Source organism: Balaenoptera physalus, assembly GCF_965194825.1.
Source record: "Balaenoptera physalus genome assembly, chromosome: 7".
Classification (NCBI taxonomy): domain Eukaryota; kingdom Metazoa; phylum Chordata; class Mammalia; order Artiodactyla; family Balaenopteridae; genus Balaenoptera; species Balaenoptera physalus.
In genome coordinates this window covers 33,702,082-33,727,098 of record NC_138886.1, presented here as the reverse complement: position 1 = coordinate 33,727,098, position 25,017 = coordinate 33,702,082, and the positions used below count along the sequence as shown (strand labels likewise).

At 52.0% G+C, this 25,017-nt stretch overlaps 1 protein-coding gene across 8 annotated transcripts in view; it reads right to left on the bottom strand.

Annotated features, from left to right (window-relative positions):
- Window positions 1-2,760: 2,760 nt before the first annotated feature.
- Window positions 2,761-25,017, bottom strand: part of TBC1D2 (TBC1 domain family member 2) — a 41,790-nt gene continuing 19,533 nt past the window's right edge. For 3 of the 8 annotated variants that reach the window (XM_082468575.1, XM_082468578.1, XM_082468579.1), the window contains 8 exons: window positions 20,425-20,820; window positions 16,540-16,650; window positions 14,647-14,834; window positions 13,074-13,550; window positions 7,346-7,466; window positions 4,846-5,031; window positions 3,952-4,073; window positions 2,966-3,317 (listed from right to left, as the gene is read on the bottom strand). In XM_082468575.1, coding sequence (XP_082324701.1) covers window positions 3,110-3,317; window positions 3,952-4,073; window positions 4,846-5,031; window positions 7,346-7,466; window positions 13,074-13,550; window positions 14,647-14,834; window positions 16,540-16,650; window positions 20,425-20,820 — 1,809 coding nt within the window. In that variant the 3' untranslated portion in view covers window positions 2,966-3,109. The other 5 variants (XM_082468580.1, XM_082468581.1, XM_082468582.1 and 2 more) reach the window with 5 other exon arrangements.

Genomic DNA, 25,017 nt, shown 5'->3' with positions numbered 1-25,017 from the left:
GTGTCTGTGTGTGTGTGTGAGAGAGAGGGTGGCAAGTTCTCTACCTGCCCAACATGGAGCTTTCTGTACAATATGGTCCTGTGCCCATGGCAGATTGAGCTGAGAAAGAATGAGGGGACAGCAGCACCTGGGAGGTGAGGTTCTGAACATGGGGGAGAGGACTTCTGTAAAAGTGAATGTGCATCTCCCACTTTAGGGTGGGGGTCTTCCATAGGGCCCTCCCTCCTGTTTTGAGGAGCCCCTTTATTCTTGGGGATATTGCCCCAGGAAGTTTCCCTGGGTAATTCCTCTCCCCTAGAGAATGGAGCATGGGCCTGAGCTCGCTGGGGGCCTAGTTGGGAGAGGGATGCTTTGAGCTAGAGGGCCCACCACCTGGGGTAGGGAGGTGGAGCTGTGAGGGATCAGATCCTCCAGCCTGGGAAAGCAGCAGCCCCTGGGGATGGGGGTGACAGCTGTGGTGCAGGGCCAGGAACCTGACACCAGGGGTGGGCCCCAAACGCCTTTCAGGAAGAGCTGAGGGAGGGTGGGCAGGCTCCCTAGGAGCAGCTGCACCCCAGACATTCTTGGGGCTCGGCACCCCCCCCCCACCAGTTCCTGCTACAGCCTCCCTGTCAGGTAGATGTTTCTTCCTCTCATTTTCCTTTGCCTGGAGCTATCCCCATAGGACCTACACCACTCAGGAGGCCATAGGCTAGACTTGTCCTTTCCCCTGGGGGAGGTGTTCTAGGATCCAGAGAAGGCGCCGTGAGCTTGGAGGAGCCCTCCCTGGTTTTTCAGTTAGCAGCCTCTAAGGCTTGAACATGGCTTAACCACTCAGTGGCTGTGTGACTCTGGGCAAGTTAGTTAACCTCTCTGAGCCTTGTCTCCTCATCTGTAAACTGAGCTTGGCCTGGAGTGAGCAGGTGTTGTAGGACAGGTAGTTCACATTCTTGCTCTGGCTCCAGCTCCCGGCTACAGGGCTGGAGGCCCCCTAGTCAGCCCTGATTGCCTGTGGTCTCCAACCCTGTTGGTGTAGCACAATACCCACGCCCTACAAGAGGCTGAGTGTGGGACCCAGTGCTCAGGTGATTCTGTGGTGCAGCCAAGTAGGAACCAGAGGTGACCCAGTGCTGGGTCAGCTGCAGAGTAACACCCCTCTCAGTGAGGGAGGAGGAGGGGGGTAGATACCCAGCTTTGGGCAGAGCTTCTCCTCTGCCTGGGTGTGTGAATGGGAAAGATGGAGGAGGGGGAAGACAAGTGGAGGAGGGAAGAGATGAGGGAAGGAGGAGAGGGGAGAGGTTGGGGGTGGGCAGAGGAAGGGGAGAGAAGGGGGGTGGCAGGCGGGAGGGGAGAGGAGGGTGCCCTCTATCCAGCAGCCCCAGTCTGAGCTGGGATTGCTTGCTGTATTTTTGCTGAGGAGGGAATTTGATTTTTAAGGCTAGAGTCAGAGGGACCAGCTGGACCTAGTCTCTCCTGGAGCCTTGGGCCTTTTCTAGACCTCAAGGCCCTCCTGGTGACATTTTCTTCATGGAAAGGGTACTCACTGCCCAAGGCTGTACTTGACTCTGTGCCAGGCACCAGGCTCAGCACCAGCGTCATCTCCTTTCATCCTCCTGGAGTTCCAGGAGGCCGGACCCCTTGTGTCCTTGGTGATGGCCCTGAGGGTTACAGCCTGTTGGGGGTGTAGCCAGGACGACCCCCAGGCTGCCCTCAGACCACCATCATGCTTCACAGTTACTGTTTGGTGGTGAAAGGACCTCAGCAGATGAAAAAAGTTTAGCACAAATGAGAAAGGCCATCAAATCCTCGTGTAGGGTGTTCACAGGAAACTGGGCTGCCCAGCAGCCCTCGTAAATGTGGGAGGAAAGGAACCCTAAGGGTCCCCACCCCAGGGCTGTGGGGGAGTGGTGGGAAGGAACCAGGTGTCTGGTGCGCCAACCCCTCCCTGAAGTTCACACCAGTGGGTGACAGAAGGGCCTGTCCCTGGTCCCCAGCAATGGGTGTGGCCTCCCAAGCCCTGATAGGAGCCTCAGATCAGAGCAGGAGGTTTCCCTGTGAGAATCCCCACCCTATCCCTTCATATCACAGATTGCTGAGCTCAAGGCTATCCCGGCACAGGCACAGGCTTTGCTGAGAAATGAGCTGCTGAAATCACTTGTGCAGCCTCAGCCCCCCGCCTTGGGGGGAATGGGGGAAGCCTGTCTGCTGAGGAAGGGCCTGGAAGAGCCCAGAAGAACCGGAGCTGAGTTCTGCACAAGCCAGCCCTGACTTGGCAACAGGCTGCAGGCTCTGTCCGTCTCACCGCCTGTTCCTCTCCCTCCCAACCACCCAGTTTTCAAAGAGGTGACTTTTCTTGCCCCAGACTCTGAATCTGGTGGTGGGAGATCAGAAGTTGGGCACCTAACCCTGGGCTTTCAGCCCCTACACCAAGTTCCTCCTGGTAGTGGACAGGGGTTTCCCTGGGAACACCCTCCCCACCCCCCGTCCCCCCGAAGGGCTGTGAGGAGAAAGGTGAGGGCAAGTGCAAGGCTCAGGATACAGGCCTTGGAAGGTGGGAGTCAGGACTGGAACAAAGGCCCAACCAGGACTGGAGAAGCGCTGTTGCCCGGAAAGACGGAAGCCCTAACTGCACACGGCCCCAGCTTCTCCAGGAACCAGGACCGGCCCTGCAGAGATGCCAAGAGAAACAGAAGCCAGGGGCGTCCCAGGCTGGGAAGGCCCTAGTGGTGGGACACTCTGGAGCCCTCGGCCCGCCCAGGAACAACTGGTTACTGAGAATCGTTTAGGTTCCAAAGCTTGTGAACTATTTCCAATATTTACACTGTCATACACAGATAAAACTTAGAGAATGTTCAAGGTTACCCTATAAAGACAGCACTCTTGCTCGCTTCTGCAGAGGAAGTGAGAAGGGGTGTATCCTGGGTGTGTGCTCATGAGGAGATAACCCAACCAATGGCTTCAGGAGCCAATGTTCCAATGGGGAGACTGAGTCCCAGAGAGGGGAAGGGACTCGCCCAGGGTCACATGGTGATGGGGCTCAGCGGAGCCTCGACCACTGCTCCGTGGCTGTCCTCCTATGGGCCTGCCAGCAAAGGGTGAGAAAGGGCTTTGGGGAGGGCAGGTAGCCAAGTCAGGGCTCCGCCTCTCCCTCATCCTCGCTGGTGCAACCCTCGGGCACTGCAGGGCCCTGGGCTGCCCGGGTCTCCAAGTACTTGGCCTTGAGCTGCTCCAGCTCGTGCAGCTCAGCCTCCAGCCGCTCCCGGTGGGCCATCCGCAGCTGGCGTAGCTGTTTCTTAGGAAAGGGGTTCATGTCGTTGAAGGCGATGTTCATCAGCTTCCTGGGGGGAGAGCACAGTCACAGTCACCGGGTGTCCCAGGCACCCCTGCATTCATTCTGCTCATGCAGCTGAGGCCCCTTCCAGGGAGGAAACAGTAAATAAGAAGACAATTTCCACCCAAAGTGACAGGTACTGAGGCAAGAGGAAGCTTAGAACTGTGGGAGCTCTAACCCAGGAAGGAAAAGTTGGTCAGGGAAGGCTTCGTGGAGGAGGGGACAGTGAGCTGAGTTTTGAAGAATGAGTACAGGTAGGCCAGGCAAAGACGGTGGTGGTGGAAGTGGCCGGGAGGCATTCTAAGCAGAAGAACCTGCAAGGCCAGAAGCCCAGAGATGGAGGTTGTCCTAGGAACTCAAATAATTCTGTTTGGCAGGATCATAGGGCATGGGTGGTGGGGGCAGGAGAAGGTGGGCAAGAAATGAAACAGCATGGAGGCCCTGAATGCTGTGTTAAGGGGGTAGACAGACGCCGAGGCAGTGGAACGTCCCTGAAGATTTCTAAGATGCAACGGAGGATCAGAATCGCTAATGAACCTACCTTTGGAAACACCAGCCCCCTCTCTGCTCTGTGTCCCGGGGGGATGCGTGTGGGGTGGGCACGGTGGAGGGGCAGGGTGGGCCCAGGAGTGGGTTCTCACCGGCTGTCGCAAATGGTCTTGGTGAAGAAGCGCAGGTACTGGTAGATCTCCAGGCCATCCTGCAGCCTCAGGATCTCCTCCTCGTTGTACTTGAAGATGGCCAAGGCATAGCGGAACACCACCTGGGGGGTAAAGTGGGGGCTCAGGGGGGGCGCAGGGAGCCAGGGCAGGGAGTCCCCAGAACCCACACCCCCAGGCGCTGTGGAAGGCCCCGGATAGGCTGCAGAGGTTGAAGGCTTGGAGGAAACGTGCGGGGCAACGCCAAGGGGGTTGGACTGGAAACCCCACGGGGGGAGCACAGCTAGGAATCTGGGGATTGGGACTGTCCTGGGACCCTGGGCCAGGCATTGCCCTGTTGGACCTAATGGCGGGTAACACTGTCTTTACATGGGGCTCCAGTAGGAATCGAATGGAGAGACAGATCCGAGGGCGCTTGGTGGACTGTGAGGTCAACCACCATGGGGAAACTGGGCGGAGGTCGGGGAGGGCCTGCCCAGGGTCTCCTTGCAAGGTAAGGGGCAGAGCTGGGACCAGATCCAAGTGCCAGCCTCCCAATCTGGGGCTCAGTCCAAACAGGAGGAAGAGACGGCAGGTGACTGAGGGGCAACGGACAGAATAGCGACGCGCCTCCTGGTCATGCTTGTGCCTCCTCTCCAGGGAAAGGGAATCCCCCCAACTTTAGGACGCATCTTCAGAGGCAGAAGCACCACTTCCCCCCAGGGGTGCAAAGTACTTGAGTTTACAAAGCCACGCTCCCAGGAGAGGTCCTCCACGGCCCTGACAGGTGGGCTCTGTCCTCCCATCGTCCAGGGGCAGAATCGAGACCCAGAGGATGCAGGGACTTGCCCAGGACCCTCCTGCTCACCCCCCCCCCCCACCCCCGCAGTGCCCTACCTTGGTGCCCTCGTAGAGGAAGGCGTCCCAGACCTGGAGGAGGATGTTGCTGATGAGACTGTCTGCGAAGACTACGAGGAGCCAGTTGAAGGTGATGAAGGACAGGTCCACACGGCGCTGCCCCAGGTGGGCCATCAGTTTGGGCAGCTTCTCCGAGAGGAGGTCCTGCAGCACTCGCTGGTCCACCTGCAAGCCGAGAGAGGGCCTGTCAGCTGCTGCCCTGCGGAGGGGGCTGCCTCCCTCCGGTCCACCCCTGCACACCCGGCTGGTCCACACACGGCCCCGGGCTGCTCCCAGTGGGTCCTGCCCCACCTGGGGGCACAGAGCACCCGGAGGAGCTAGGGCCTAGCCTGGCCGGGAGACAGGTCACTCCACTGGCGAGCAGCCTTCCAGGTTGGAGCTTTGATGCAGAGGTCTCTGTGGACTGTAAGTTCTTGGCCAGTGGAGTTTTGGCTCCTTTGTCCCACAGGCTTGTATCGGCTGACACCACGGCCGCTTCCTGACACCTGTTTTGGGCCTGATGCACAAGATGCTCAGGGCAAGGTCCTGGGGGCCGGTGTTGGGAGAGCCACACCTGACATCAGGGGGTGATGCTGCTGGGTGATAGCTGCTAATGACCTCTTAGTGTGGTCACATCATGCCTCTGTCCTTGTTTCACTGGACCCGGTTGATCACTCCCCACACTGGCTCCTTCCCTGCCCCAGGACATGGTTGTTCTGTGGTTGCCTCCTACTTCTGTGACAAGACCATTTTAGGCTCCTCTTGCTCTTTCTTTCATGGAACTGCGGGTTTCTCAGCCCTCTCCCTCCATTTAAGTTTTCTTCCAGACTTAGCTCTTGCTGTGGCAAACACCCTCTCCCTTCCTTCCCTACCCTGAACTCCAGGTCTGCTGTGCAGGCCAAGAGTCCAGCTCAAAACCTAGGGTAACTCACTGAATCTAAGATGCCACTGAACCTACTGAAGGATGTACGGATGAACTGATATGATGTCTGAGATTTACTTCAAGGTCATCAAAGTAGGAGGAGTGGGTGTGAGTATAGGTGAAAACAGTACTGGCTACCCTGTATTGATAATTATTGAAACTAGGTAATGGATACATGGAGGTTCATTACACTTTCTCTATTTTTTTGTACATTTGAAATTTTCTGTACTCAAAACAAAAACACCATAGTATATTGGTTATACAACACACCTCAATTCCAGAGATGTTAAAAAGTGAAAATAAAATATTTGTAAAGTGAAATATTTGTGTATTTCCCAGCCTGCCTTGCAACTAGAGGTGCCATGTGACGCAATTCTGACCAGTAAGATGTAAGCAGAAGTTGCTGGGTCAGGAAAGCTGTCTGAAAGGGAGCCGGTGCCTGTCTTTCACCCTCTGCTTCTTTCCGCCTAGACCATGGCCACAGTGCCAGAGATGGTGCAGCCATCTTGTGACCACGAGGTGATGAGCAGGAGGATGAAAGTCACATGGCAGAGCAGTTAGCTGGAAGGAGCCTTGAGCTTTCTCATTATCTGAGAAAAATAATCCCCCATTTAAACCACTATTAGGTTGGGCCTCCCTGCCACACAGCAAAACACAGTCCTTACCTGATTCACCACCTATTTCCTGATGACTCCTAAGTCTTGATCTTCATCCCTGATCTCTCTCCTTACCCCTCCACCCAGGTGGGCATCCCAGAAGGAGGAAACAGTGTTGGGTGCTCGCAGTAGGAAAGGAGAACAGGATGGGTGGGCAGGTAATGGCTTGGTAGGTTTTGTGGGGGAGTGAGACGGTTCCCCCTGGGTAGCGTCTCTCCATAAAGCAGACGCACTGATACAGCAAGAATGGGACAAGGGGCGAGGAGGGAGAGGCTGGAGGATGGAGGTGGGAGGTCTGAAATGGTTTCGCATTTACACCTCTCAACAAGCCAGGAAGTAGTGTTACTTCCATTCAAAAGCATCAGAGAAGTGATGCCACTTGCCAAGGCCACATGGCTGGTTTCTGAAGGGTTGGCTCTGAACCCAGCTCCACCTGACTCCAGGGCTGGTCTGCGCTCAGAGGGCAGTGGAGGGGGTCATGAGATGATGGAGGTAGCTGTATCTCTCAGGAGGTGATGAAGCGTGTGTGTGAAGCATCACTGTCACCTCCCATCCTCCCAGTCCCAACTTCCACCCTACCTGACCTCTGTTTTGAAATTCTTGACTGGCAAACACCAGTCAAAGTCTAGTGCCACTAGATTTTCCCCTCCTCCCCTCCATAGGATATCTACTGTTTCTAATGATGTAATGTCCCCACTGGAATAACAATAGTCTATCGCGTGGGCAGGGCCCCAACAATTCTCAAGGCCATCAGCTGACTGGAACATCACAGCAGTCCCAGAGAAGGGTTATTGGCCCACTGTACAGAGGGAGAAATGGAGGCCTGAGAGATTACTGACTTTTCCAAGATTCACTGACTTGTAGGAACAATTCAGGGGCACCAACCTGCATGGCCCCCAAGTCCCCTCCCTGCCCTGCTCACCTGGGATGCCAAGAGCGTCTTGCTGTAGTAATCAGCTGGCATGATGGTCTCCACAATGGCCACCAGACACCAGAAGGCACTCTCCTCCTCATCCAGGACCAGCAGAGCGATGGCCGCCAGTCTGGAGTGGGAGGGAAGGAGGCCTGGAGTGACCCACAGAAGTCACGACCAGGCAGCCCATGGCAGGGGTGACTCCCTGGGGCATGTCCTGCCCAACCCCACTCTCTAACCAGGCTGGTGTTCCTGGAAACTGGGGCGAGATGAACATTCTTTTGAAGAGGACTACCTAAGGGAATTTCCAGAGCAACTGGGATCATCTTAGAGCAGGGCCTCTGGAGTCTTGTTGCTTCCTTGCTGGGTGACTGTGGGCAAGTTACTTAACTTCTCTGAGCTTCAGCCTCATAATAATCACAGGACTGTTGTAAGGATGAACAGAGTAAATACATGTTAACTGCCCAGCACAGTGCCTAACACGTAGTGAGAGCGCTTTATAAAGGTTAGTTATCCTCATCTTAATATTCATGGGCTTTGAGACCTTGGCAAGTGTGCTAACCTCTCTGCGCCTCACTTTATTACCTGTCAAGTGGGGTTAACAGTATCCACCTCCCAGGGCTGTGAGGCATTGAGAAGACAGACATACAGCATCTTGCTCACTGTCTGGCATGTACCAGGTGCTCAATACTCAGAATTCTTTTTCTCCTTTGCTTCCCCTCTCCCCTAGAGTTATCATGAGGCTCTAATGAGATCATGGATCAGACAGAAGACAACCCACAGTGCTGAGCAGGGATGTCTGCCTGGAAGAAGCACTGTTTTATCTCCTTCCCCCACCTTCCCTGGCAGGTCTTGTCCAGGGTGAATCCAAAAATACATTTCCCAAAATGTACTGGTCTCTCAAGATGCTAGGTGAGCACATGGACCCATATTCAAAGATGTTGGGGAACACTGCATACTCTAGCCCCCTTTTAGAGGCTTAGGATATACATATCTTAACAAAGCCTCTTAGAAATCTCACGTTAACAAAGCCCCACGTGGCTAATACAGGGCTGCCTAGTGGGGCTGTGCACAGTGCACCTGCTGAACACCCTTAGGGAGATGCCGCGTTCAGCATGGGGCAGCCTCACACTCTCAATGGACTTAAAGAGCACATTTCATTGTCTAGATGCTCATGCTTCTCTGGGCTCTTACTAGGTTGGATTCGTGACCTCCAACATCTTCTGAGGTTTACACTTTTTTTTAATACACAGGGTTTCTGAAAAGAAAAAAAGAAATCCTTTTTCTCTCCCTAGTGGATTGGGAAGGTATTTCTCTCCACTCCGGCTAAAGTATTTGTTCAGACCCTCCTGAGTTTAGCTGAGTGGATGGAGAGAACAGTTATGGGTCTCCTGGAAATAGTAGGCTTTGGCCTCTCAGAGATGGGGAAGTGGGAAGGCCTACAGAGATTATTTAGCTCAGAGAGAGCAAATGGGATACACCAGCCACCACTCTCTTTGTCTATGCCCAGGGAAGACATAACTAATTGATCATGGTACTCTTTCCCACTGAGTCTGGAGGCTGCCTCAGAAACTCACAAGATAAGGCTCCAGGAAGCTACTTTCTGCTGGTCATCCCATGTCATTGCTGGGACAGGAAAATCGAGGCCCAGAGAGAAACAGTGACTTGTTCAAGGTCACACAATCAGTTGGTGACAGAGGACTCCCAAAGTCCAGCCTGTTCTCTCTATCTTACCTCATTCCACTGTTCTCAGTCCAGGAGTGGGTATCAGAATTAGCTTCGATTTCTGCTCACATTAAAAGGTCAGTGATTTGATGTGTGAGCCTGTTGATAATGTTCAGTGATTTTTACTATTTTTAATTTTTGCACACAATCCTGAACCAGCAGGATAAAGCTTTTGTGTCAGAAAAGGAGGTTTAATCCTGCTAAGATTCCACCCATGGAAGACCCTAAGCAAGGCCCAGGGCCTTTGGGAATGGACACCACTGTTTTTCAGAGTCCCAATAATGCCACTGGGGGCAAGGGTATGACACGAGCTCTGAATCTAGGAATGCTCTCAATATGCTTGGTGGGATACTTAGGACCCCTCCGGTGGAGAAGGCCAAAGGACCTTGTTTTTACTTCCATGAGCCTTGTTTCCAAATCATATTGCTCTTAGCCTCTCAAAGACTGGTCTCCCTGAGGATGCCCAGGCCATAGGTTCTCATTTACAGTCACAAGGAGGTTCCTTGGCCTGTGCCTCAGTCTTCGGGCTTAACTCCTGAAGGACAGATCTGGGAAGCTGCCTCACCCTCAGCCAGCCTCTGCTTTCTGCCCTTGACATGTACCGGCCACCCCTTTCCTGACTCCTTGGCAGGTCTCCCTTCCTCTCTATGGGCCTTACCTGTTGGTGTTTGGAAATCTGTTAGGGCTAGTGAAAATTTTAGATGTGTATTCCTCATGACTTTTTCACTTTTTGGGTGTGTTTTTTTTTTTTTGGGGGGGTGTGTTTTAATGCTACAGAAATAATAGCACAAACACAAGAATATCTGTGGCAGCATTCTTATAACCAAAAAAAAAAAAAAAAAGAAGAAGAAGATTTACATACTTTATGGTGCATGGTGCATTTAGACAATGGAAATTGAATCTCTGTTAAAAAGGATGCACCCAAGAGAAAGGAAAATATACATCCACACAAAGACTTGCCCAGGAATGTTCATGGCATTATTCATAATAGCCAAAAGGTAGAAACAATCCAAATGTCTATCAGCTGGTTAGTGGATAATCCAAGTATGGCACATCCATGCAATGGAATGCTGCTTGGTAAAAAAAAGAACAAAACACATGCTACAACCTGGATGAACCTCAAGAACATGCTAAGTGGAAGAAGCTTGATGCAAATGACCACATGTTGTATGATTGGTATATGAAATGTCCACAACAAGCACACTCATAGAGACAGAAAGCAGATACGTGGTTGTTCAGGGCTGGGGGTGGGAATCGAGAGCGACTGCAAATTGGCACAAGGTGTCTTTTAGGGGTGATGGAAATGTTCTAAAATTGGATCGTGGTGATGATGGCTGTGCAACTCTGTGAATTTACTCCAGATCATTGAGTTGTACACTTAAAACCCGTGGAAAAAAAAAAGGTCAGTGATGAGAGGCTGCTGGCACTCACTAGGGCCCTAGCAACTGCTCAGGGCTACAGCCAGACTCCAGCTGAAGACATTCAGGCCCAAGTAGGTCTGCAAAGGAGGGTGATGTGGGAAAGGAAAAACTACTTTAAATCGCTCCACTTATATTTTAGAGAGAAATGGATTTTAAAATTTTGCTCTGAATTAGCATTAAATCATTACTATGATATCTGTCTCCCTCTAAACAGGCTGGGTTTTTTGCATAAAAGCAGGTTCTGTCCTCCAGACACCACACATGCAGTTCTAATATCCGCCACTAGATGGCAGCACCCAGACAAGTGAAAGGGGCTGCAGAAGGGCCTTCGAAAGAATACAATGCACTCTCCACATTTAAACAGGCTCTATTACAAATAATATTCTATTTAAAGCAATAGTATGAATACCTGCCTAAATGCCAATAACTATAGCATTCAAAGAAAGAAGTAAAGGAATACCTCTGGTTTTGGTCTCAGCTGTTCCTATATACCCCTCAGCAACTTTTGGTGCTGCCTCTTTCCACATAGGGAGAGGCTTCTTTCCCTTCTACATGGCTTACCTTAAGATCCCCTCCTGCTTTGGGATCCTTCCCCTGCTCCTTCAGTATAGATTAGACTCCAAAACCCATATGTGGCTAACTCCATTCCTGCTCTCAAAAAAGGTTATATCTGATCAGGAAGAAAGGTTTCTGAGTGCCCTCAGCACACTCTCTCTGCTACAGCTCCCATTCTCAGTGAGGGCAGACGGTAGGAAGAACCAGGTCTGGGGTCCGGAGACCAGGGTTAGCAGCCCATGCATGGTGAGGCCCAGGCAGGTTCCTTAGCTTCTCAGACCCTCTCTTATCTCACCTGGCAATGGCAGGCACCAACGCCCACCTCGCAGGGTTTTCCTGAGGATTAGATGACATCAGGTATGTGAGTACCTGGCCTGGCATGCAGGAAGCCCTCATTAAGTCTTAGCTCCTACCTGACCTTTGCATGAAATGTACAAATTATTCATACAGTCTCAGAGCTTCTAGCTCCCTTCAAATCTAATCTTAAAAAGAGGATTCAAAAGTTTTGTGCCTTCTGGATTTTAACATGTTCAAACAGATGAGAAGTGTGCAGGCTTCTGCTCAGCTGTTAAATGAATGAATGAATGAATGAATTTCTATGGACATCTCCTGTAGCGGACGTTTAGAGCAGCATGAAATCTGAACATGTTTTCCAAGGAGGCTTAGACTGAGAGGCATTACTGTTTGGGCTTAACTCTGAATTCCCAGTAATGGTACATGTATATGCTCAATTTCACACAACTTAAGCTGGAAAAAAAGTATCAAAAATATCTATCCTTGGGAACCATTCAAATTTGAGTAGGGACACTCTGAATATTTATTCTGTGTTAAGTAAATGTCACACACTGCCTGAAAAAAAGAGCAGAATGACTTATGTAAAATTTGCTTGAGTATATAAGTGTTTAAATTAAGTTGAGGCATGGGATAGGGAGCGTGGGAGGGAGACGCAAGAGGGAGGGGATATGGGGATCTATGTATACGTATAGCTGATTCACTTTGTTGTACAGCAGAAAGTAACGCACCATTGTAAAGCAATTATACTCCAATAAAAATGTTAAAAAAAATTTAAAAATATTAAAAAATAAATAAAGTTGAACCAAAACTTGCTTTGGGAAATATGTGAGATTATGCCACCTCTATCGAGATAACTGGGGGCAGCCACGCGAATTCCCCAAAGTACTGGCAGGGGCAGCCCTACCAAGTCACCCCACCCCACCCCCAGCTCCCATCCCTTGTCTCCTGCTGTTGAACCAGAAGTAGAAATTAATCCAGGCTGGGCCAGATTCCTTCCTTTGGGAATTTAGGCCTGAGACGTGAGGGTATCGACAAGTGGATTGCTGAAAGGCTTGACTTAGGGGCTGAGGACTCTGCTCTGACAGCCCTGATGGGCCCTAAATGTCCAAGGAATGACAGACGGTGAGGCTGGTCTGCTGAGAGACAGGGAAGCAGCCATGTATTATGAGAGAGGCCAGAGACCACGCAGCCCACAAAGGGCTGCACAATCTCAGGGGACAGTGTCCCCCTGGAATATGGCATGAATGGCGCCCCCTGGCGTTGTGCTGTGCTATGGCCCTGCTAGACAGAGCGGTTGCCTTGGCTTCCGAAGACCATCTATCTGGTCCCTAGCTCTATTTCCTTTTTCTGGCTTTTGGGAGCTTCCTCTGTAACATTTACAAATTCTCTTTTCCTTGGGCTCCTCTGAATGGATTTTGTTTAAAGCAATGATCCCTGACCCAGGCAGTCATGCAATACGTGAGCTGGCTGTGGGCTATACAACCCCAGCGGGCCCGCTCACGTGCTCTCTATGGGAGTGGCACCACCCTGAGGACAAATCACAGGAGAGGGCACGGGACCAGGAGCCTGGGGCTCTGGCCCAAATCTGTCTTGAACACGTCCTTTCACCTGCTTGTCCCCATCCATACGGTGGGGACCAAGCCTCCTGGGTTGACCTCTCTGGCTTCTTGGGAGGCTCCAAAGAGACAGAGAGGTGCCCTGGAAGGCAGAGGCTGTGCCCTCACGGGGGCTGTGTGGCTTACCTGTTTAGGCCCTGGCAGTAGCCGATGGCAGGGTTCTGCCAGGAGAAAGCCAGCAGTACCCGGCGGAGCCTGTCAGGGAAGCTGGAGGCGGGATAGGTGAAATGCTTGTTGCTGGGGAAGGTCCGGTTCAGGTCCAGCTCAATCTGGCGTGCGGCGGGGTGCTTGCAGGCCTGGCCCCGGCTCAGTAGCTCCTGGTAGCGGCCGGGGCCCTGCAGGTGCTGGACACGGAGGCGGACCAGCCATTTCCAGACGCGCGGCCGGTGCTCGCGGGGCACGCCCGCCCGCAGCAGCTGCTTGATCTCCGGCGAGGGGGCCAGCTCACCCAGGGCAGCCCAGCGCTCCCGCAGCGGCTGCTCCACGGCCTCGTGGGCCAGCAGGTGGTGGGAGTGCACTTCCAGCACCTGGATCTTGGCCAGCAGCCTCAGGTCTTCCACCTCATAGTTGGGTACTGTCAGGAAGCCGTACTCGTCATACTCGCTGCCAGCAAAAGCCTGTGTCAGCGACACCTTGCAAGGCCCTTCCCCAGACAAGGGGCAGCGGGGAGAGGGTGGACCCTGGGCAGGAAGCCTGCCTGCGCTTCACTGCAAGCTGGCCATGTAACTCTGGGCAGGTCACTTCAGTGCTCTGAACCTCAGTTTGCTCTGTACAATGGGTATAGGAACTCCTGCTCTGCCTCATGAAGACCCAATGAGATCCTCTGATGTAAACTGCTAGGGGGCTAGACAGTGCCTGGTACATGGCAAGTGCTGAAAAGATATTTGCTCATTCATTCCGTGTAAATACAAAGGACCCTCTTATTACTCCATGAAGCCTTAGACCCAAGAAGTCCTTTACTACCATTACAGAACCCCACTTCCACAGCCAGTAAGCCCAAGGACAGATGGGGAACAGGAAGCACCAACAACAAGCAGAAACAGGAGAGCTGGGGACCCATTCCAGATGGCCTTTTGTAGAGTCAACATTTATTGGCCCCTATTATGTGCTCTGCCTGTGCTATCTCATTTAATCCTCATGATCCTGCAAAGCAGGGATCTTAGCCCGCATCTTATGGAGGCTGAATATGAGGCTCAGAAAGGTAAAGTGACTTGTCCAAGGTTACACAGTGAGAAAGCCAAGTCTGGCTCCAAAGCCTGGGCTCTGGCCACTGGACCGACCATCCAGCCTCTAGGGACCTTTGACCCCAGCCACAGCCCCTTCTGTTATATTTATCTGCCCAGGTCCACTGTGCTCAGCAAAGGCTTGGCTCAAAGGAGGCAGCTGGCTTGTCTCCCCTCCTCCCCTCTCTGACAAACACCCCTGGGAGGCAGCCTGGGGAAGTGGAAAAAACAGAACTATGGAGGCAGGCCCACGTCAGATGCACTAATATGCTGTGTGGCCTTGGGCAAGGGGCTGCCTCCTCTGAGCCTGTGGTGCCTCTCAGCTGTAAAATGGGGCTCATTTCAACCACATGATCACTAATCTGGAGGTACAAGGAGGTAAGCATGTGCAGGGCTCACACACGGTCAGCAGCAACTGGTAGCAGGGCAGCTGGCGGCCCCCAGGTCACGCAGACCCAGCCCTGCTCTGGGCTCACCTGATGGGGCTCAGCACGACGCTGTCAGCTGAGGCTTCGCTGGCTTCCCACTGCAGCGCCTCCTGGACGAGCTGCCTCAGTAGCTCCGAGCACTCGCCTGCCTCGACCCCCACAGCCTCCTGCAGCCTCCGCAGCCCCGCCAGGTACTTGCTTTCTACCTGGCAGTTCTTGGCTTGGAGGTAGGCACACTGTTGGGGGGAGGGGTGGGGCTGGTCAGGCCACCCGGTTGGGCTTAGGCCAGAGGCCTGAGGCCTGAACAGCTTTAGGCAGTCCAGCCCTTCTTCCAGCTCTCATCTCCCATCCCCCAACCCCAGCCATTCATATAAAGGAAAGGAGAGGAGTCCTGAATCCAAGAGTTTACAGCAAGGCAGACAGGGCTCCAGGCAAGAGAACCAGGCCCAGGGCTGGGGCTGGATTCAGAAAAATGAGGGGAGAGGTGGGCAGCAGCATAGGCTCTTGCATTGCCTGCAGTCCCATCCTAGATCAGTTACTGCAGGCTGGGTGATCTACGACAAGTTACTTAACCTCTCTGTGCTTTAACTTCTTCATCCGAACAATGGGGAAAATACAGAGTCTGCCTCAGAATTCTTATATGTGACTCTAGATGAGCCAATGTATACAAAGACCTTCCAGGGCACTTGGCCCAGAGCAAGCTCTCTGTAGGGGGTATACCTGAGCAGTGCCCAGGGGATGGATGGACATGGAGCTCTGGACACTGCCCTTGTGCCTTCTGCCACCACGTGGGCTTTTTCCATTTCTCCAACACACCACCTCTCTCCCACCTCGTGGAACACACACTGCACATTCTCTACCTGCCTACCCCCGTATCTTCCTGTTTCTTTGTATGCTTTGTGATATTTTGTTGAAAACTGAACATCTGAACCTAATAAGGTGGGGTGGAATTAATTAAAGAAAGCTCAGCTAAAAAAGAAGTCCGGTCAGGCCTGTATGGGGACCTCTCAGGCCCTGCCACAGGCATCACTAATTTCTCCAAACAGGAAGAGATGTTCACCTACATCTCTGACAAGAAGCTGCCTCTACTATCCAGCAAGAATGGGAAAACTTCTCTCCACCTCAAGACAGCTCAGCCAATCAGGGACTGTAGCAATCCAGCCAATGAGAAGCCTCCATACTTGGGACTCCTAGTTTCCTCCAATGGACTTTTTGGTTATCACGGCCCCTCCCAATCCCTTCCTTTTCCCAATAAAAATCAAGTTCCCCTTCCTTGTTCCCTGGATCTGCCTGTGGTTCACCATAGTTCAAGTATCCCAAATTGTAATTCTTCTGGTTAGTCCCGAATAAACCCGCTTTTGCTGGTAAAATAACTAGCTATTATATTATTAAAAATGACAGTGTTAACTCTGGAAATCAGATACGCCTTCTTACCTAGGGTTTGCTGTTTTGGTTTTTGGTTTTGACTGTTGTAGGCTGTCTCTGTGCCCAGGATCAGCCTGAGGTATAAACTTAAGTTCCTCTTAGGTCTTTTCTGAGCCTTTCCCTGGGCATGCATGGTCACTTTCTAATTTCCCCCATATTTGTGGTGGTTTTGGAATGTAGAGTTAATACTTGGCTCCCAAAAGGGGAAAAAGAGAAATACAAAGAGGGGGAAGGCCCTTTAAATCCCCTGGCAGTTACTTTAGGGGGTGGGGGCTTGCAGCAACGTGGGGAGGTGGGACAGCAGTGGCTGCCTGCCTCTTCCCCTCACCTCTGTGATCAGAAGCGGCAGTCAGCAGAGCACAGATCCCTGATATGTGGAAGCCAGCTCATGAAGGGCACGGTCCAGAGGGAGAGCAGTCAGGTCATGAGGAGAGAGTGAGACAGTGGTGAGGTGGTGAGAGGGCTGGAAGGGTGGCTGGGGACAGAGAGGGCCAGAACAGGGCTCCCGCGCCTCACCTTCATCAGGAGGGCCTTCTCCTTCTCAGCCACCTTTCTCCAGATCTTTGTGACCTGGTGGATCTCGGAGTTGAGAAAGCGGTTCTGGGTCCGGTATGCTTCCATGTCATCCTGGAGAAGAGAGCAAAGCATTTAATGAGCTGCACCGGAAACATCTCCCTGGTCCTCACTCTCAGATGAGCTGCCAACACTTTCTTCCTTTAGAAATTTCCAATAATGGCAACAGAAAAGGAAGTCTGAAAGAAAAAAAATAATAGTGGTAGCCCCCTTCTCTAATCTTGATGCCAGCATGACATGGTGGAGAGAGCATTAAGCCTGGACTTCAAGTCCTGGCTCTGACTTCCTGGCAGGGAGGCCTCACTGAATCAATCTGACCCTCTGCTTCCTCATCTGTAAAAGGAGCAAATACCAACTACCCCACTTGGCAGCTGCTGAATAAGTGAGGTAACGTGCACACTAAGTACAAAGACCAAAACAGAGCAAACATTCAAGTAGTGTTTTTTTTTTAAATAAAAATATTTTGTCATATATTGGTGATCATACTGAACAATTTTGGGTGAAAATTTTTTACTTAGTGTCACTTTGTAAATACTATTCTATGTTGCTACAGAAGCTTCCCAATGATAATTTTTAATGTCTGATGACTATTCTATTAGGTGAATTTACCATAACTTAGATATAATCCTTCTCCTGTTGCTTTTTCAGTTTGAGCCCTGGGTGTTTTTGGTTTGTTTGTTTTATTTTTGGGCTGTGCCATGTGGCATGCGGGCTCTTAGTTCCCTGACCAGGTATTGAACCATGCTCCCTGCAGTGGAAGCGTGGAGTCTTAACCACTGGACCACCAGGGAAGTCCCTGGTTTGTTTCTATTATGAATAAAGCTGTAATGTTTATATCTGAGCCTAGAGTTTTCCTTTTGCAAGCTGTCCAGGGGAGGGAGTATGATCTTCCTGCTGGGGCATGCAAGGAGAAGCTGACCATGCACTGGGGAGGGTCAAGCAGGAGCCTGAAAGGAGTAGCCACAGCTGCAGCCATGGCTCTCAATCTTTATTCTGATTGGATGGACACTGTGGGAACAATGGACAACACATGCTCACAGTGATACCTAGCAATTCCAGGGCATTTACTAATGGAAACTCAATCCCTTTCTCTCTCACTCAAGAATATGTACTGGCATGTAGATGAGTATGAGAGACTATTGCAGGTACGACTTCGGATAGGCCCTGATTTATCAGGAAATTAAGAATAGCACACCTCGCCCATGGCACTTCAATGTCAGGGATGGGTCACTTGTGTACAGCTCATAGGCCGTGCTGACCCTCTTCATTCTGGCCAAGATCCCTCCCAGCTCAGAAGCTCCAATTCACGTCCAGGGGCTCTCCAAGGTTTTGGATGTGTCGCACAGGGCACCCTGCTTGCAGCCCAGACAAGGAGGGCAGGTACGAGCGCCCTCAGAGCAGCTGTGGGCCTGGGTGGGGTGGCATCTGGGCAGTGCCTTCCCGTTCACTCATTGCCCTACCTTGAGTGTTCTTCTTGGCTCAGAACTGTAGGGAGGAAAAAGAGAGAGCTCTGAGAAGAGAAAAGCCATGTGACTGTCACCAGTGAGGCAAAGGAGGAAAACACAACTGGAGAAAGGGGACAGGGAAGAAGAGAGTTTGCCCTCCTGCTTTCACAGGGACCAGGGACCCGGGAATCATCTTCGGGAAATGCCGTGTGGACTAGCCCTTGTGCTAGTGGGGAAGGCAGTGGATTGGACGTGGGGACACGTGGGGTCAGGCTGTAACCCTGCTGCTTGTACTGTGCGACCCTGGACCAGTCCTTTCCCCTCTCCAGGACTCGGCCGACCGTGCCAGAAAATGAGGGGGAAGACTAGATCTCTGAGTCTTTCCGGCTCTGATATTCAAGAAGTCAGTGATTCTGTCCTCACACTGACAGTTTCAACAAGGGAGGCATTTCCTTAAAGTTGAGTGTCCTTAACCACAAGGGCAAGCAGGAAATGTGAACACACTCTGTCCCCAAACTTAAAGACAGTGGAGTTTTGATGGGTCTTCTATTTTTTTCTAGATCAGAGACCTAAAGGCTAAAAAATAAGGGAATCTAGTACATGCAACTCCTTCTAGCAGAAAACACCTCCAAGGTGTCAGCTGCAGGACTGATAGCTTTCTAACAACCTCTGAGGAGCAGCCATAAATGTAAGCATGGTTGATGTGAATCGTACCCAGAATCTCTTTATATCTGGACTCACTGATAAATTAAATTCCTGAACTTGCAAACTCAGGGGCACGCTCAGTCACTTAGGTGAGTCCATACTTCCGGGCAACTCTCTGAGACGGTCTGGAGGCACCCAGCGAGTCTGTCTCTTTGACCCCCATGCTGCTCTACTGGGTCTTCAACAGTGGATTCCAGCAGGATGGGCACAGAAAGAAGACACTTAGCAGGGCAGAGCAGGGTAGGAAAGCAATCTCATGGAAGCAATTTTCACTGCTTTATGAGGGACTCACAGCTTTCTAACAACCTAGCTGCATCTGCATTTGAAAGGTTTTGTTTTCATTTTGCACTCAAAAGAATCTCTGATTTTAGACCAAATAAGGGGAAAGGTTCAGAGACTGGTTATATGCTTTTTCATGCTAAAAGAAAGGGAAGGAAATCTGGGTTTCATGTCATCTTCCTTTCCCCTTCTAACAACTCTGTTTGTAGGACTGGTTAGGCCATGTTATATAAAGGTGAGATAACTTGCCCAAGGTCATACAGCTAGCAAGAGGCAGTCTGCCTGACTTCAGAGCTTGGGGAGTGGCCACTATACCACACTGCCCACTGGTCTCTCAAAAGCTCCCAGATTTCTCTTCTTCTTCCTTTCCCCCTCTTACCCCATCCGACAGCAGTTCTTTGATACAGCAGCACAGGATTTCCGTGGTAATCCGATGTATACTCTTGTGGCTGTGAGTGCGAGGGTTGTGGAAGGACTGACTGGGGCTATGTGGCTGCCTGTAGGGACGGTGGGTACTAGGAGCACCTATCCCCAGCTCCTGTCACCACCCTCCAGAGAGGAGGCTGCAGCCCGTGGCAGGTATCACAGTTAAAATAAAGTTCCTGCCCCCTGTGTTGCAACTGGTCCCTGTGGGATGGGGTGGCCTTTCCCGGGTGAGAGCCACACCCTGGGCAAGGGTGAGGCCGGGATGACGGTGGTGGCTGGAAGGGCCACAGAAGCTGGAAGGCGGCAGAGCAGACAAGACTAGTCAGAGAGGTGAGCTGCAACCCAGTGCCAGTCCCCCCCACTTCCTCTGCACACGGTCCTGGGCAAGTTACTTCACCTTTCTCAGCCCTTGCATTCTCATCTGTAAAGTGGGGAGCACATAAGCGGCTGCCTCACCAGGCTGGTGCAAGGACTAAATGAAGTGATGAAAGTAAAGCACTTAGGACAGTGCCTACCACACAGTACACAATCTGTAAGTAGGAGTAGCGATTATTGTCATTATCACGAGCAAGTCACAGCCAGCCACAGGTCACTACTCGTGTGCAGGACTGCTGGGGAGGGCTGCCGGGCACCTCGGGGGCTCCTGAGAGCATCAGCGTGGCGCTAAAGGAGGCTGAGCAGGCCAGGCCCCAGAGCGCTTAGGAGTTCTGACTCCATCTTGGGCTCTTCATCTCTACTTTGATAATTTAGAGATACCTTCACTTTTCAGCCTAGGATATCATGAAAAGGTCAAATTGCATTGGGCCCTCTGGTTAAGAAGGTGAGGAAACGTGTAGCAACATTTCTACCAATGTCAGTTTCAGATGTGAATACTCCAGTATTAAGGGTCGCCCCAGCTCTGTCTAGAAAACCCTTGGGGTCAAGAGCAGTGCCTTCCCCCAAGGGCCCAGGGCCTGGAGGGAGGGGCCCCTACCTTCAGGTGCTCCATCTTTTCCTGTTGGCTCAGGAGGTCCCTGTCAGCTGCATCAAGGGGCGCAGGGGGCTGGCGGGGGGGATGCATGAAGTCCTGGGTGACCTTCTCAGAGAGTTTACAGATGACCTGCTGCTTAGCCTCGTTCTTGTCCATGAGCAGCTGCACGTGCTGCCGCAGCTCCTGCACCTCCTGCTCCCGCAGGCTCGCCGCCTGCACCAGGCTCTCCCGCTCCTGTTCCAGGGCCTCCACCCGCCTGCCCAGCTCCGCTATCTGCCGCACTTTGTGCCGCACCAGCTCCAGCCGGTCCTTGTCCTCGGCCGCTGCCAGGTACGCACTGGACACCCTCTTCTCCTGCTGGGCAGCCTCCAGCGCCTTGTGCAGGATCTTCACCAGCTCCTGCATGGGGAAAGGGAAGAGCCCGGTGAGCTCGGGGAAGGCCTGTTACGTGCCAGAGGTGAGGCAGACGCTGTCATCAGTTCTCCTAAGAGCCCTGAGAGGTGGCGGGCAACATCCCCTAGGGAATCACTGACCAGCACTCACATTCTCTTTTTCTACTCAAAAGAGTTTTAGTTGGACACATGGTTCCCCAGCAGAGGACTACATTTCCCAGCCAAGCTCATAGCTAGGTGTGGCCAAGTGTGCCCAAACTGTGCCCAAATGGGATATGAGAGATGCTGCGGGCAGCTTCTGGGTCATGCCTTCCAAACCACTGCGCACGCGCTCCCCTGGCCTAGTTCCCTTTCCTCCTGGCTGGGAAATGGCAGGAACCAGAGCAGCCACGCTGGGCTCACAAGCAGAAGTTGCATGTTGAGGATGGCACAGTCGCCCCACCAGCTCAGAACTGCACACTTCACTCTGGATTCTTCAATGTCAGAGAGAAATAAACTTCCAATTTGTTTTAGGCCACAGTACTTTAAGGCTTCTGCCCATTCCCCAACTAATATATGTCTGTTTCAGAAATGAACAAACTGAGGCCCAGCAGAGTGGAATTTAACTCCAAATCATCCAGACACTGAGCATCCTGTGCTCAGTCAGTAATGGAAGCAGGGGTGGCAGCGGCGTGGCACGTGGGCATGGCTCTTCCTTCTTACCCCTGATGCAGACATCACTCATCAACCTCAGTACTCTTTCCCGCTAAAGCCTAGCTGAGGCCTCAGAGTCCTTCTGAACATGGCATTCAAGCAGTCACTACCAATCGAGCTGAGGCGGCATTAGAGAGAAAACAAACTGGCAATCCTCACACCTCGCCACACACCCAGGGCTTCATTCAGTCCATCTGTGCCCACCCCTCAGACCACCCAACGATGCCTGCAAGGCTGGTGCAAAGAAGCGTCCAGGAGTTCAGAAGCAACAGGCTTCGATTTATTCCTTGGCTGGGGCAGCCGATTCATGTGGAAATTCAAGGTTTGGCTCCCTGTGCCTTCAAGCTTCCAACCTCCCCAGCATTCAGGGACCTGTCCTGCCCCAAAGCAGGGATGTGAATTCATTCAGGACCAGGATCAGAATATCAGAAGCCAGGCAGCCCAGCAGCCGGTCCCACGTGAACCGCAGACCTGGCAGTTAGGGCCTTTAGCTCACACTGCTGTGCTCCATGCCAGTCTCATTTGGAAAAGCGTGGTTTCCTGGAGACACATTAACTGTATGCATGCCAAAGTATTTAAATAAATGATCGGCTGGATAGGCTAAGAACAACTCCATTTTGGAGAACTGCCCAAAATCATGACTTCATTTCAGAAGCTAACGATAAGACCAAATTAGCATACCCCTTCCGAAACCTTCGTACTAGTGACCGTCCCTTCTCCGGTTCTCTCTTCTATCCATCCACCTAACCTTTATCAAGCACTCACTCAGTGCCAGCCCCTGGGACCCAGAGAGGGACCAGTCACAGTTCCCACACTCAAGGACCACGAAGGCTGGTGGGAGCAAAGGTGAACCACTGTCACAGAATGATTTACCGTGAGAGGGGGAAGCAAGGGTGTTTGTGGGGACTCAGGGCAGCAGGCGATGACTTCTGCCTGGGGCGGAGGCGGGGGAAGACCAGTACATTCTACAGAAAGGCGGAGCAGTTTAAACTGATCCTGAAGAATGAGGAGGGCCAGTGACGTCAAGCAGCAGGGGGGAGACAAGGGCAGAAAGTGGGAGCTGAGGGTTGGGAGCGCTTTCCAGATGGGGCTGAGTCAACAGCTTGAGCAAAGCCTCAATGGAATGAAAGAAGAGGTACGGAGCTGTGGGTCCTGGGTGTGGCAGGAAGGTGGGGAGGGGCGGGTGGCTGCAAACTGAACTGGCACGTCAGGGATTTAGAAGTTGGCTTCCCAGGGCAGTACTGACCGAGATCAACATTCTTGTGGCTGCAGGATAACTGAGAAGCCTAGACCATTTTCTGAGTCAGCTGAGATTTGGAGATTACCTGGGGTAACTGCCTGGTGAAATAACAAGTACATGCCACTGCTCAGACTTGCCCTAGCCTCAGAATCAGGGGGGTATCTGTCTGCCAACTTTGGGAGAGTCAACTCTGAAGCCCATTTCACTACATCAGCTGTCTCTCCCTTCCCACATCTGGCTCTCCAAATCCAAGACCAAGACACCAGCCCGGGAGGCTGTCCTCCCACCCCAGGACCCCTGCACCAGAATAAGACAGGAAGAAAGGAACCCGGGAGAGGGATGGAGCCAGAGCAGGAAGTGTAAAGTGAGGAGTGGGAATGGATCATGGATTCAGAAAACCTGGAGGCTGGATGGCCCTGGGAGACCACCTGGTTCAGTCACCCCGCTGTCACGCGGGGAGACTGAAGCTCAAGAAAGGAGAAGAGAGGACTAAAGGGACCTGGTGGATCCCCATGAGTGGGAAAACTGCAGCTAGAACAGAAGGCTCCCAACTCCAATCCTAAGACCCTTCACTTCTTCATGATGTGTAGTTAATGGATTTTGCATCGAAATGCTTCTTTGAATTTCTTTAAAAATGGGAATAACCCATGTTCATAGCAGCATTATTCACAAGACCCAAGAGGTGGAAACAACCCAAGTGTCTGTCGATGGTGAACGGATAAACAAAATGTGGCATATGATGGAATATTATTCAGTCTTAAAAAGGAAGGAAATCCCATCACATGTTAAAACATGGATGAACATTGAGGACCTTATGCTAGGTGAATTAAGCCAGTCACAAAAATGCACATATACATCAAATAGAAATAATGAAAACAAAAAGGAAAGCTTGAATATCTCATTTTGAAGCTGCTTTTGTCCTTACAATGTGATGACGCCTCTCCAGGTCAGTCATTATCAAGCAACACTATCATTTGCAACAGTTCAAGAGTATTCCGTGTATGGAGCACACAATTCCCTTCATCCCACCTCCTAGGATGGACATCTGGGTTGTTTCCAATTTCCACAATCATAAGCAATGCCTTAGGACCAAGTCTTAAAGTAGAAGAGCTGATCAAATGATACTTTTAATACTTCTTAATTGAATCATTGTTTGGTCGATCTTAGATTTCGACAACTGGTAATAAGTTGTCATTTTAGTAAACATTTTAAAAGCCAATAAATCATTTATCTTATTAAAGTGTGGATACCTTCATTGCTCACTAGAATCAAGGTGGGCGGGTCCAACAGTGCTTGTGGAAAGAGCACTGGACTGGGAGTGCCCTGGACATGACGGCCTCTGACCCCTAAGGGGCTCGGTGCCAGCTGGGAACAGGTGAAGGAGCACTGGCTTCGGAGTTACAGAGGCCTCGGTTCCCATTCCAGATCCACTAATGCGGGTGTTTCAGAAAACTGAACCTCAGCTTTCTCGTATGTAAAATGGAGATGACGGTCCTATTCCACCAAGAGTCACTGAAAGGGCGAGAGAGAAATTGTGACAAGTGTGCCTCCCCAAGCACAGGGGCCCTCTCACCCCCCTCCCTCCAAGGCCTGTACCCCTCTCCAGGACCTGTACCCTGAAGTCTCCGGCTGGGGTTCTAGGGAAGGGAGAGGCTGCACCTTGCTCTGATCAAGTTTCCTCAGTGAATTATATGCCTTCACCAAGTAATCCTGAGTGAGCTAAGCTGGCCCCTGGCAGGGCCCGGGGAAGGGGTTCACCATTCCTGGCAGCCAACATCCCCACAAACAACAGCCCTCCACCTGTCGGAGCAGGCAGCCTTCAGGTTGGGTGCAATGCTGCCGACTCTGAAAGCCTGAGCCACCAGGCCAAGCTGCCATCTGGTGCCGTCTCCCAGAGTCCAAATCTCTTGGGGGGCCAGCGCTGCAGGGGACTGGGATGGATAATGGCTTAATGGGTATTGGAATCACAGGGAGTGCATTCATTTTTTCTGAGGAGGAGTCACGGTGCTTGTGTCTGATACTGGGCTACACTGCAAGAGCATGGAGGAGACGGCCGGGCTGTGAGGAGTCCTGGACCTGGGGAAGGAGACCAGTGCCCACGTCCTGGCTCTTCCAGCTGCGTGACCTTGGACAAGTCAGCCACCTTCTCTGAGCCCCTTGAACATGGTGCAGCGAAGAGGGCAGAAGCTCTGGAGGCAGACAGACCAGAGCCTGAACCCTGACTCAGCGCCCAGGAGGGCATGGGCATGCAGAAGCTCTCAGAAGTTCAGT